General features: G+C 38.5%; 1 protein-coding gene across 1 annotated transcript in view; it reads left to right on the plus strand.

Annotated features, from left to right (window-relative positions):
- The window catches only part of DOCK3 (dedicator of cytokinesis 3), a 207,249-nt gene that overhangs the window by 9,919 nt on the left and 184,358 nt on the right, over nt 1-12,972 (plus strand). Inside the window, 2 exon segments of the mRNA XM_054387218.1 lie at nt 6,969-7,052; nt 10,333-10,416. Coding sequence (XP_054243193.1) covers nt 6,969-7,052; nt 10,333-10,416 — 168 coding nt within the window.

Here is a 12,972-nt window from a genome sequence, read left to right on the forward strand (position 1 = left end):
AACTGCTGCATTTACTTTCCTTAGGGAGGGAATGATATATGGATGAGGGGCCTCTGTACTGCCAGAGTGGAAGTTGAATGAACTGATATCAGATGGATGTACAGGCAGGAGATGTGTAACTAGGATAGATGCTTGCAAAGCTAGAAGCTCAAAATCAGTTCCTCAATACAGCTAAGGCAGTGGACAACACTGTGGGCTTTTGGTCTTCAGCTCTCTCTCATGCCACCAAGATGTGCGAAACTATTTTAAACAGCTCATGGTTTTTGAGCCTAATCTCTATTTTTATCTTGGGGGGTAGGGGAAGCATGCTAGCAATAACTCATTTTGCTAGTGAATGATCACCTTTCTTCTCAGGCATCTGTTTCTTTTTTTACAGGAACATTTTCATAGTGATGGTATGACTCAGTAGAAAGAGGCGGTGTTGCTAGGCAGCAGTTTGAGCACTTTGCAGATGCCATGTGATGGCAGTAAGCTGCCTTGTAATAATCCATTGGTGGCAGTATTCCTGGCTGAGGTTCTGTGCTGCTGTGTCAGTGTGAGCTGAAATTCCCCCCCCCCCCCACTGACAATAACCAGGCTAGCCCAGTCTGGAAGCAAATGAAGGCTGTATTTACAAGCAGAGTCTAAAATCTACAATGAAATGCAATGAATATGTACAAATATACAAAATTCACAACATTTACAAATATATACAATCAACAGAAAAGCACAACCAATCTCCCTTTGCTTCCCCCCAAGGGGACCCTCTCAAAGGGGCCTCTCTCTCTCCCAGACCCCCCTGGACAGAGAAGCAGAGTTAGTTAAGCAGAAAGTTAACTTAGCTGCCAGGGTCAGTACGTGTTATCTTCAGCCAGAAGAGAAGAAGAAACAGCAGCCAGACAGCCCAGCAACTGCCCCCACTGCCGAACGCAGAATGTGCAGAATGCCTACTTTGTTTTGGGTAATAGTTCTTAAACATTTCTATCTATCCAATGGAAGTGTTTAGAACAATCGTTATTTTGCTTTCTTACATCCAATAGTGACTTATTTACATTCTTTCACTTTCTCTGTTCTGAACTTTGCAAGGAAAAATTAAAAAGACAGTTTCAAACCACCACAGCTGCACAAAGAAAGAAGCATCTCCGACAGGAGCAGATGCTGCCTAGCAACAGCCAGTGCTCCTCCCTGGCCGGCCTGAAATACCTTCACTTAATTGTAGTGCTATTTTGCTAATGTACAGACCCCTAACTTTTGGCTCTCCAGTTTCTTTCAATTTGAGGTATATTTTTCTTCCTCAGGGTTTTGCATAGAAGCTCATTAAAGGAGACCATTAATAAGGTCAAAAAATTCTTTAGACCTGTTCTAAACAGTGTCTTTTGTTTAATCCCTACTCTTCGATTGTAATGTTTGGATGGCTTTTAATCAGCTTTTGATAATCTTCTTTGTGTGTGTGTGTATTACATTAGTGCCTGGCAATTCCAATCGGATTAGAGCCTCATTCCATGTCATGTGTACCAGTACACTCTGCAAGAAATTGCCCTTTCGGTGAGAACCTTGAGGGTTTTTTGGGTAGTTGTTTTTTAGTGTATGATTGCATATGTCCTTTCCTTGATACTAAATTCTTCATGCTGTCCATCATGCTTAAGCAGCAGAATGTTTGGAAGTACTAGACCTGGTTTGTGTTCCTTGTTTTCTTTGTAAACATGCTTGCTGAATATGGCCTGAACTTGCAAATAAATTTGCATGTCTCAAATTAATTTCTGGCAAATATTTGAAACCTTTACCCACAATTAATCATTTAAATACTTGGAACATATATTGAGAAGGTGAAAACGGTCTTCAAGGTATCTGTAGAATAAAATGAAAATGCTTTCATTTTAATTTCCTTGTGGTTCTGCTCCCTTGTCAAATATGATCAGAGTCTTAACTGTGCAATCTATGAAGCTGCCAGGTTTAATCAAGCAGCTCCACAAAAATTTAATCATACTGGCCTTTAGTTTTCTTATACGAATGTGAGGGTTTTTTCCTTAATAAACTATTTTTTTTTGTCTTTTAAATTAAGCCCACAATTCTCTGTTTGCAAGAAGTGCTCCTTTTTGCTGGAAGAAGGTTTTGTAGTTGTGAGAGAAGCTCAGACTGGTGGTTTGGAAAGTAGTAATTCTTTGCTGCCCGTAGGTGTGATTGCAGTTGCCTCACAAAAAGGTGAAGCTAAATCTTGACTTTCAGGTGTCTTCTCCTCTGTGTGGTATTTTGTATCAGTGTTGGGTTTTTTCTTGCACAATCCTATTGCTGTGGCTTAGAGACTTTTCCCTGTCTGCCCAGTGTAAATACAAAGAATTAAGATGTCACTCTTCTTGGAAAACAGATTATTAAGACAAGGTAGTTTGGAAGGTTCTAAACCCATAAATAATGTGGAGTGGAAGGATAGAAATTGATTGTTCACTCTTTTTATTTTAATACAATGCCCAGAGGGCATTAAAAAGGCTTTCTATGTGATGCATAAATAAAGTGTGGAGATCTGGGGTGGTGTGGAGAAGAAAAAAAGTACAGAAAGCACTTAAAAACATGTATAAAATTAATTTAAAAATCTGCTGTAGGAAGATCCAATCCACAGATGGCTCCAGCTGGAGAAAGCTACGTCCTTGGCCTGTTCTAATGCCCTTCCTTCACCTTCTTGTTTTAGTTTCTGTCAGGGAAAAGGTATTGAATTTGGAGCCATCTTGGATCTTGCCTCTACAGTGACTCTTAAGTTATGTTGCCTGGAGTCTTAGTTATCATCTGGGTATTACAAGGAAGAAAATTCATCTTACTTAGCTGTTAAAACTAGCTTATACTGTTTGATACTAGACACTTTTAACAGATGGATTAATAGCAAAAAGCATTCTGAGGAAAGATACATCCTCCTCAAAACATTAATTTATCAGTTTGAAGTAGTTATTTTTTTTTTCTTAAATATTAATCAACAGAAGTCAAACTTAAGCTCAGGGATGACTCTTTAGCCTGGAGAAGAGGAGGCTCAGGGGTGACCTCATTGCTGTCCACAACTACCTGAAGGGAGGTTGTAGCCAGGAGGGGGTTGGTCTCTTCTCCCAGGCAACCAGCACCAGAACAAGAGGACACAGTCTCAAGCTGCGCCAGGGGAGGTTTAGGCTGGAGGTGAGGAGAAAGTTCTTCACAGAGAGAGTGGTTGGCCATTGGAATGTGCTGCCCAGGGAGGTGGTGGAGTCACCATCCCTGGAGGTGTTCAAGAGGGGATTGGACGTGGCACTTGGTGCCATGGTTTAGATAGTCATGAGGTTTAGGGTGACAGGTTGGACTCAATGATCTTTGAGGTCTCTTCCAGCCTTCTTGATTCTATGATTCTATATTTTATATAAACTAATAGTTATTCAATGCATAATTCTTTGAGCCCTTTGACATTTAAGAGGTTACTTGTGTTTACCCAAAGCAAACATGAACACCAAATACCTATCCAGTGTGGTAGAGGCATGAATTTAAAATATAGTTATGTGTTATAAAGCACGAAGTGATACCATTGGAAAACTTCAGAACTTAGAATCATAAAGGCTGAAAAAGATCAAGTCCAACCTTCTACCTAACACTTCCATGACCACTAGACTATGTCCAGAAGTGCCACCTCTTGTTTGTTGAACACCTCCAGGGATGGTGACTTTCTGGGCAGCCTGTTCCAATGCCTGACTGCTCTTCCAATAAAGAACTTTTTCCAGTTATCCAAACTTTTGACATTTGTAGCACAGGACAGATTGCAGTGCCTGCTCAGTGTGATTATTAAATGGCAGGATATGGAGCAAAGTAATTTGAGTATAGAGCAACACAACTGCAGCTGTGCTGCTCCTATCCATCATCCTTGTCAGTCCTTCTGAAATTAATTTGGTTGAAGATGCCATTAAGGCATGATCAGTGTATAACCTGAGTAACTGCAAGCTGGGTGTAGTACAAAGCAGTTTGAAAAATTAAATGGCATACTTTGACCTGAAACACTTGTTCTGCTGGTGTCATCTAAAAGTGTTGCAAGTTAGCAGAATTTTAGTAATGAGACAGCTAATAATAACTGGGGAAAGCTGTCATAGAGGCCAAGAAGATTTGCCTTTTGAAGCCATGAGTGAATAGATATGTTGGAAGTTTACAAAATTGATTGTTACAGTGGAAAGAATTCAAGAACCTTCCATTTATTTTGTCACATTGTGCAACTAAGAAAACCCCAGTGAAACTAAACAAACAAACAACAAGGTATGTTGGCAGATGATAATATGAAATGTTTTGGGGTTTCCCCCAAAGCTGACTCATAAAGCTCCTTAAATGTAGCCTTTGCCAGCATCTTCTGATAAAGGAAAACAGAAATGTGTTTTAGCATATTGGATCTGTTATAGCAACAATGATTCCTATTGTGGAACAAAAAACATGTGAAATAACCAATACTTTTTTCAAAAGCCCAGCTTTATGATCAGAGGAACATAATTTAGATTTGGAGAAGTGGACAATGTAAATATGGAAACTTCTTGAACTGGTTTTGTTTCTCAGTCGTTGTTTAAATAAATACTGCCTATTTTCAGTGGCACCTCATGGAAGGTGGGAAGGGAAAGGGCAGGAAAAAGGCTCTGTTCCTTTATGAAAACAAACAAATTACTCATTATAGGCTGAACTGGTATTTTGTATTGTAAATAGGACATTATGCAATGTGGAGATATTTTTGTAGGCTTTACTGCAATGTGTACAAATAGGTTGAAAAACTTAGTATAATAGAAGCCATATACCTATGCCAGTTTAATGTGTATTTTTATGTATATTCTAAGAAAAATGAGGGTTCTGGAGAATTAGCAGATAGATGCTGCATGATCCTTTTGTGGATGTATTGTGCTGGACAGTACTCTGTTCTTTTTTGGGAGTTTCCCACTGTTGACATTATAAATGGACAGGTTTCTATTCCTATGTTTATCATGTAATTGACATAATCCATTTGAGAAGAAAAATGATCTGTGGAATCATCGTGACCCAGGTGAGACTGGATGGGGAAGGTGGGAGATAGAAAATTGAATTAGAAGGATTTAAGAAAGGAAGATGTGTTTTAAATTATACCACAGCAAAAATTAAGCCAGCTCTGCTATTTAGTTGGGCAGCAGAGAGTAATAATGACACACGTGAAATCTAATTTAGCATTTCTCTAACTGTGAATTGTTGTTTTTTTTTTTTTTGCGGTAATAGTGTTCAGCTGAGGTCACAAATCAGTAGATAGCAAGAGACAAAAGAAGCTCAGGCTGTGATTCCATAATAGAGAGAGATCATAACAGTCCAACCACATACTCATCTCATTTGGTGTCCTGCCCTTGACTGTGACCCTTGACAGTTTAGGAGCACAGCAAGATAAGCATATGTGATGCTTTCCCAAGACTCAAGTGCTTTCTGGGTCAGGGACTTGCTGAGCCTCAGGTGGTACATATCCATTTATTTGCCTTATTTGCTTTTCTACTTGAGTGATTTTTTTTATTTTTAGTTTTTTTTTTTTGTCACCCATAGCATCTCGTGAGGAGTGCCACAGTTTATGCAGTGTGGAAAAGTACTTTATTAAATAAAAGTCTGGAACTGTTCTCTGTTTTTTCATTCAACACTGCTCTGCTTTTTGTACTGGAAGGAACAATTAGCAATTGTTCCCTGTTCACCTTCTCCATGCAACTTGCCAATTATATTCTCTCTACTTGTTCAGCTGCCAGTTTTACTGGTAGAAGAGCCCCATCTTGGTTCATAATTAAGTATATGGAAACTCTTCTGCAGTCCTTGGTATCTCTTGTCTCACTTCTTCCTACCTTTCCTTTTGTTCTTTTCGACAATACATTTTTGACAAAGGGGAAAACTGGCATGTAGAGGTTCATTGTGAATTTTAAAGGACTGCAGGTAATGGTGCCTTCCCTTTTTCCCAAGCTGGTATTCTGCTTTGATGTGATGGTGACGAGGGGGATGGTGCTTGACTGTGGCTGAGCACTGGGCTTGGGACGGGAGCTCTGAATAACATTGCAGGGTTTCACTTGTGATGATGGCACAGGGAGAGATGATTGTTTTATATGGGAGTCAAGGGTTCTTCACCCGTCATGAAACACCATGGACACAAACTAAATGGAGTACACCTGCCAGTTCTGCTTCTGGTACTTATGTCCACCTGCAAGTATTTATTACCCTGGATAGTTTGAGTGGCTTCACAAACTTCTGTCACATCTCTAAATGAGCAGCTTTTCTGGATGATTTAGAAATATTTAAATTGAAAAGTTTCCAGCAGAGAGCCTTTAGAGCTTGTCAGTCATTGTCTTCACTGAGAATGCTGGCTGCTGCTTCCATTTCATCTGTCGTTGTTAAATGCCTTCCCACTTCATCAGAACCAGGCTGAGTTTCTGCAAGAGCTTTTGACTGGGGCTATTTCGGAATAGATTTTTGTAAAACCTACTGGATGGCATCAACCAGGTCTTTGTCCATGTAGCAAGCAGGTTGTTTAGATATCCTACAGAGGAATCAGTAAGCTGTACAAAGATGCACTGACCCTTTTATAAGATGTCGTGTTTATCTATGTGCCCTTACTCTTTTGAAGCAGTTTCTCTTGCTGCTGACTTACAGTGCAGTCTGCTACTGTGACAGGGTATGTCCATAGACAAGGGAGACACTTCTGAATCTGTCTTCTGGATCTTTGGCTTCTCTAACTGTTACTCCAGTGCTGTCTGTTCTTATACCCCTCAGTTCCTTCATACTGTCTACTACAGCTTGAGAGTAACTGCCTATGTGAACTCATTACTAGATTACAGAGATGCAGAGGGAAGTGTTTCTCTGGCTGTCGCCCCCTTTGATACAGTCTAGGTACCACAGTTAAGGACCCTCTGACTTGGAGATAATCCCTGAAAGTGGCACATTTGTCTGTGGCAGCATGTTGGGTTTAACTGCTGGGGGAAAGGAACTGTGACCTCCCTGTGAACCTGAATGATGGCAAGGGGGTTTAACATCTGAAAACGGATGTTAAATATTTCAGCAGTCTGTCCTGGAATCCAAGAGGGATCCTTCAGATTTGTTAACTGGTGGGTAAAAGCTTTTCTGTCTATCTGTTTTGATGATGTGGTACATATGTATTCTGGTGACCAAAGGGATGACTCTTGAAAGAAATGATAGAGGCTTGCTGGTTGGCAGTTTGTAGATGATTTTATGTTATTATGAGCTTCTCTGTGAGAAGGACAGAAGTCAGTTGCTTGAGTCGTCTCTGAATTATTTTCTCCAGAATGGTTAATTTATTCTGTATCTCCTGTTCATATTTTCCAGATAATACTGCTAAGAACAACTGTGTGCCTAAGAGCGACTTCATAAATAAGATTGTATTGCATAATCCATCTTTAGCTGAACAAATGAGTAACATCCGTTACTTTGGGAGTAACCTCTGGAGTCGTGTGTCAGGCTGTAAACCAGCCTCAGATTTCCCAGATTCTCTCAGAATCAGTAGCTATTTTTACCATTCACGTTTCTTTCAGAGATGTTAAATGATATATTCTTGTTAAAGAGTTTTAACAAGATGTGCTTTGGTATATTAAGTCAGCTTACTGGGGTTCTTTAATTTTTCCTGACTTCCATTTCGTGTGGCTAGAAGGTCAACTAATCCTGAGATTTGGGCTTTTGTTATTTTGAAAATATCCATATTGCTATTCACATACTCTGCTGGTTATTAAAACTGTCAAGCAGAAGAGACTTGCATACGTTTGTTGATGACTGCAAATTTATCAATGAATTAGATTTCATACTGCTGTATTAAGAGTGAGGAAAGTAAGGGGGATGTTATTTTTGTATGAGAATTAATTTTGTGACGTTAGAATGATCATGCAGATTGTATCCACAGCTGGTTGGATCAGTTAATTTCTGTTCTGTGGCTTTGTTTTTGTTGTTTTTTTTTTGACTGGAGTAGGCATAAGAGAGGAGCTTTGGCTATCTTACTGGTAGAGTAGTCTGAATTCTAAAGAGCTGGTTACATACTGATGCAGTAGAGTCCTTATATCAGATTTTCTCTGTGTGACCAGTAGAATCCTTTTATAAATGGACAGTTTGCATTTATTAAAATTACTTCTTCCAAGCCTAAATATAGTAAAGTTCTTATTCTTGGCAGTATTTTTAAGGTTTATTGTGTCAGCAGCTGGAAAAAAAACAGTACTCTGCTTTCCTGGTACCTTTCCTTTGGCTTTCATTCCAAGCTCACTTTTTATTATTACATAATAGGCAAGGATCTGATGGCCAAAGAACAAGTAGTTGCATCAAATCAGTTTCCTGGTTGCATGCCTTATTCAGTATTTTTCATACAGTAAATAATTTTCATACCTGAATTTTTTCATATTTTTGTTGATCTGAACAGAGCAATCATGGTATTTATTAGACACCTATGCATTTGTAACTCAACTCAAAACTAAAGAGTTTGTACCTTTTTGATCTGGTAAAATTTCCTGTTGGAGAGCCTCCCCAAATTTTGTGTATTTAAGGGATACTGCTGTCTAATATACATGGGGGGTGAGGAGAAGCCATTAGAAGATTTGATCTTGGCTTGCTAGTTAAGTGTTTGGCTGCTGACAGCGTTCCTGCACTCTGGGAGAAGCATTTTGTAGTTTTTCTTTGGTTGAAATCCATATTCGTTATTTCTTGATGGGCGAAGAATGAATCCAGAATGCTGACAAGCTTAGTGTTATTCTTGGATTATGTTGTTTACCTTACTCCAGTCTGGAGCCAGTTGTTACGTTCCTCCTGTCTCTGATGTAAACAAGAATTTAAAACCTCATTTACCCAGCGGTGAGTTCTGCTGGGCTGTATGAGATGAGAAAGGAGTTTAGGGTTGTTGATGGAATCTATTCTTTTCCTCTTTAATTAAATGCTACATTGAGACTCACTGTGGAAGGGCAAGCATTTCATGCTGTTTGATTCTCTTCAGACTTTGATTCAAATTTCTTTCTCATATTACTCTGATCTGCATGGGTGTTTACCTGGTGTATGTAGCTGCTTCTTTCTTGCCCTTTCTCTTTATGAAATCTGCATAGATGGTTCAAACTTCTATTTTGGTGAAATTTTTTTCTGTGCCTATCTCACTCATTACTTGGAAATTAGAGGTTCAAGAAATGTGCCTCGTGGTGGATGGAAGTTTCCATGGTGTGTGTACTTGCTCCGGACTTCAGACTTTCTGGTTAACTGCTTTAATTCTGCACTAAAGAGAGCCTTTAGTGCAAAGGGATTCAGTGGCTTTGACGTGAAAAGGTACTCATGGAGGAAATGAAATGCAGCCCCTTCACCTGGTAACATCTCAACTGTAGCTTAGCTGTTCTTGTTAAAGTGGGGGTGTTCTCTTAGACTGGAAAAAAAGGATGATGCCCACTGGAGGTCACTATTTCAACTCCTGGAATTCCAATTGTACTCCAGCTTGTGTGCAGGTGACGTACAGGGCATACTCTGTGGCTGAACAGGTATTTGGTTAGAGCAAGGGACATGAATGATTAAATTAAATGTGTGCCTGAGTGAGGTTTTTAAATGATGATGAACAGGCATTGAAGGGCTGGGGGAGGGTGAACATCCTTTGTAATAACCCATGTCCATGTCCCTGTTGCATTTTAATAGATGAGGTTAAAGAATCATTATACACTAGGCTGATTTTTAAAAAAAAAATTTATAAATTTGATTTTATTTGGTAACTTTTTCTTATATTCATATTTCTGAAGCATCAAGATGATTATGGTTAATGATAACTAAAGATACCTAGAAAAATATTTAGGGTGTATGTCATGGTAGGTAGTGTTTATGAAAAGAACAGATTCTTACCTGTTTTTTTAATATACTTCAATATAATACTTACTTATATATACTTAAATATAATCATGTATGGTAATACAGGACTTTTGCAGGTTGTTAATTGCACAAATGGTACTTGAAATAGTTTCAACTTGGAGGAAAGTAATTCCTGCAGCTGACTTCCTATTATAATCTCTGCAGTTAGAACTGCCTGTTCCATTGATGAGTTGTATATTAGAGGAAGAATTGTGAGACAAGGAAATTTTTGTATGTGAAATGAATTAGGAGTTGGTGATTAAAGTGATTACAAGCCTTGCTTAATTTAAAAATCTTTTTTAAAGTGCAGCTTTTATGATGCTGTTGAGCTTAATTTTTGGTAAGTGCCAAAATTAAGATATCTGGTGAGGGAAAGTTGGCTGACAGGTTTTCTGGGCAGCTATTTATATAAAGGGAGTGAGCTGAAGTGCTATGCTTAGAAGAGAAATTCACACAGATTCAACCCTCATATGTCTCTCTCTCTCTCTCTCTCTCTGTTTTTTCTCCACCCTCTAGTGATATGCAGCTTCCGAGGAGCTGTACCGCAAGGCTTGGTCCTGGAACTAGGTGAAACTGTCCAGATCCTAGAGAAATGTGAAGGTAAGTGTGATGGCCAAGAAAGAATCCCATTTTCTGTATTAGAATATACAAATATCTTAATCTAGCATATTTTAATAAGTTGCTTGGAAATCATGATGCATCAAATCAAAGCACTTGAACAAAACCTAATCTGACCCACTTTCTGCAGGAAAGGCTGAGTGCTCTTGGCACTAATCCAGTCTGATAGGGGGTCAGTGTGTTTTAAATTAACCATCTGTCCAGAAAATCTTGAACCCTGACCTGATTGTTGTATTCCAATTGGGTCTTACAGTGGGTTTTCATCATGTGAAGTATATAATCAGTATATTTTTTTTTTTACTGTATTTTCTCAGTTAAGTGTATCAGTGTTTATTATTTGGAAACAGCTGAACACATGAAAAATATTAGTTATGAAATAGTTTCGTTGATCATTTGGGAGCAATTCTGCAAAAAATGCAAAAAATATGGATTTAGGGGGGATTACTTTGTATTTATCCATGAGGGGTTTGGATGCCACTGTAAATGTTGTAAGTACAGTCCTTTTTTTTTTTTTTGTTTGTTTTTGTGGCTGTGGCTGGAGATGTCTGTGTGTGAATAAATTGAGTGTCCTAATCCTGTGCTTTGTTCACATGAATAGTGTGATTGAAGTTGTGTTGAAAAGGAGAAGGATTTTGATCCTAATGCTCAGAGTAAGGTAGTGGTGTAAAACGTGTCTACTGAGAAGCAGGCTGACAAGATACAGTATGAGAACATAGTTCATTATAGTTTGAGAGGGAATAATGTAACCTTAATCCTGAGGAGCTAAAACAAATTCAAAACCAGATCCACCGAATTAACATTCCACAAATACGTGGGTTTGGTTTTTGTGTTTGTTCAGGTTGCCGTCATTTTTCATCTTCAGTGTTAATGTTGCTATACAAACCTTGTATCATTTTTGTCAGAAAATAGCTTTTCTTCTCTCATACTAGAATTGTCTTTTGCTTTTGATGCTTTTTCTTGTACTCAAGTGTTTTATTTACCTACTGACTGAACTCTTCTTGCAAAAGGGATCTCTTACGTGCTGATTTTTTTTTTTCTATGAAAGTAGTAGATTTGCAGTGCAGTAGTGATACTTAATCCATTAAGAAGCATGCTGTAAGCAATGCTGGTAGTATTATTTCTGCAAAGGATAATGTTTTAAAAAAAAAACATGTGTGATAAAATGGGCTAAGCTTTACTTGAGCACTGTTGATTGTTCTGCTAGATCTCCTGAATCAGTACTTTCTTTGCATAGGACAGTATAACCCTAGGGTAAAACAGTCATGATGTTTTCAAACCATTTCTGCTAACCAAGGAAACTTTCAAAACTCTGCAAAATAAAAGCAGGATCTCAAAGGAGCAGGTTGCTTACAGAAAAGCATAAGGATAATCCAGTGTCTCTGTACAATGTTGTAATAATTAGGCTCTGCATGTTCCCTTTGCCAGTAGCTTTGAGGATGGTTCCTCAAAGGCAGTTCATGCCAGTCTTCAAATTGCTGAGAGAGGAGGCCCTCAAACTCTTTTCCTGTGTTTGTACAGAGATTTTTGGGCTTGTTTTTCAAGCCCTCTATCTATTAATGTATAAAAGGATAGATTAATGTTGATAATAACATCTGGAGGTCCACAATATGAAAGTCATCTCAATAATCAGATGGTCTGTGCTGCAGCTCTTACATGTGTGAATTATGCAAACAGGCACACTAAATGGGCAAAGTAGGTTCTTAAAAGGAAATAAGGTAGTAATTGTTTAAGCATTCTTGTCTAAGTGGTTGTTTAACAGGGTCCTTGGTTTGCATTGCAAATTTAGAATGAAACAAACCTCATCTTGTACTTTTGCATCATTTTCTGGGGATTCTTTTGACCAGACAATCTGGATAAGCTAATGTTGACCCCTGCACATTAGGATCACCACTGTGGGAGTCAACAGAGGAATCATTGCTCTTTCAGCTTCACTCCTTAGAACAGTTTGTGCATAATTCTCTACATAGGGCCTTTGCTGCCTGAATTAAAAGGATTCCCATATACACACACCTTCTAGGGGTGTGAAGAATGGTTTCAGAGACTCACTGAAGAATTCAAGGCTGACAAAGATTCAATACTAGGTATATTTCTGAATGTGCTTATTTTTAATCATAATGACTTGTTGAATAAGTGCATTATTATTACAAAAGAGCAAGTGCTCTTTTGTAGTGGCAGCTTTTTGTAAAAAGCAGTCACTGCATTTACAGCAACTGAATGAAAGAGTAGGGAATTTCCTATATTAAATTCTTGGTTAAGTTCTCTGCAGCTAAGTTGTCTATGTATTGTCAGAGTCAGTTTGCTTACACACGTGTTGTTACATGCACATTTGCCTCTAAGGGTAATAAATAAGAATACCAGTTGATGACACAGCTTTATTGTGGTAATCTATGCATATTTTAAATAAAATGCAATGAAATACAGTTGTCTTTGTTACTGTGAATCTTGTTCATGCACTTGAAATGGGAACTTTTGGACTTGTGTGCCTGCCACTTCATGTGCTTTCATACCAGACCAACCAGCACCTAAATCTCTGCTTTC

This window comes from Indicator indicator, chromosome 15, assembly GCF_027791375.1.
Source record: "Indicator indicator isolate 239-I01 chromosome 15, UM_Iind_1.1, whole genome shotgun sequence".
NCBI classification, from domain to species: domain Eukaryota; kingdom Metazoa; phylum Chordata; class Aves; order Piciformes; family Indicatoridae; genus Indicator; species Indicator indicator.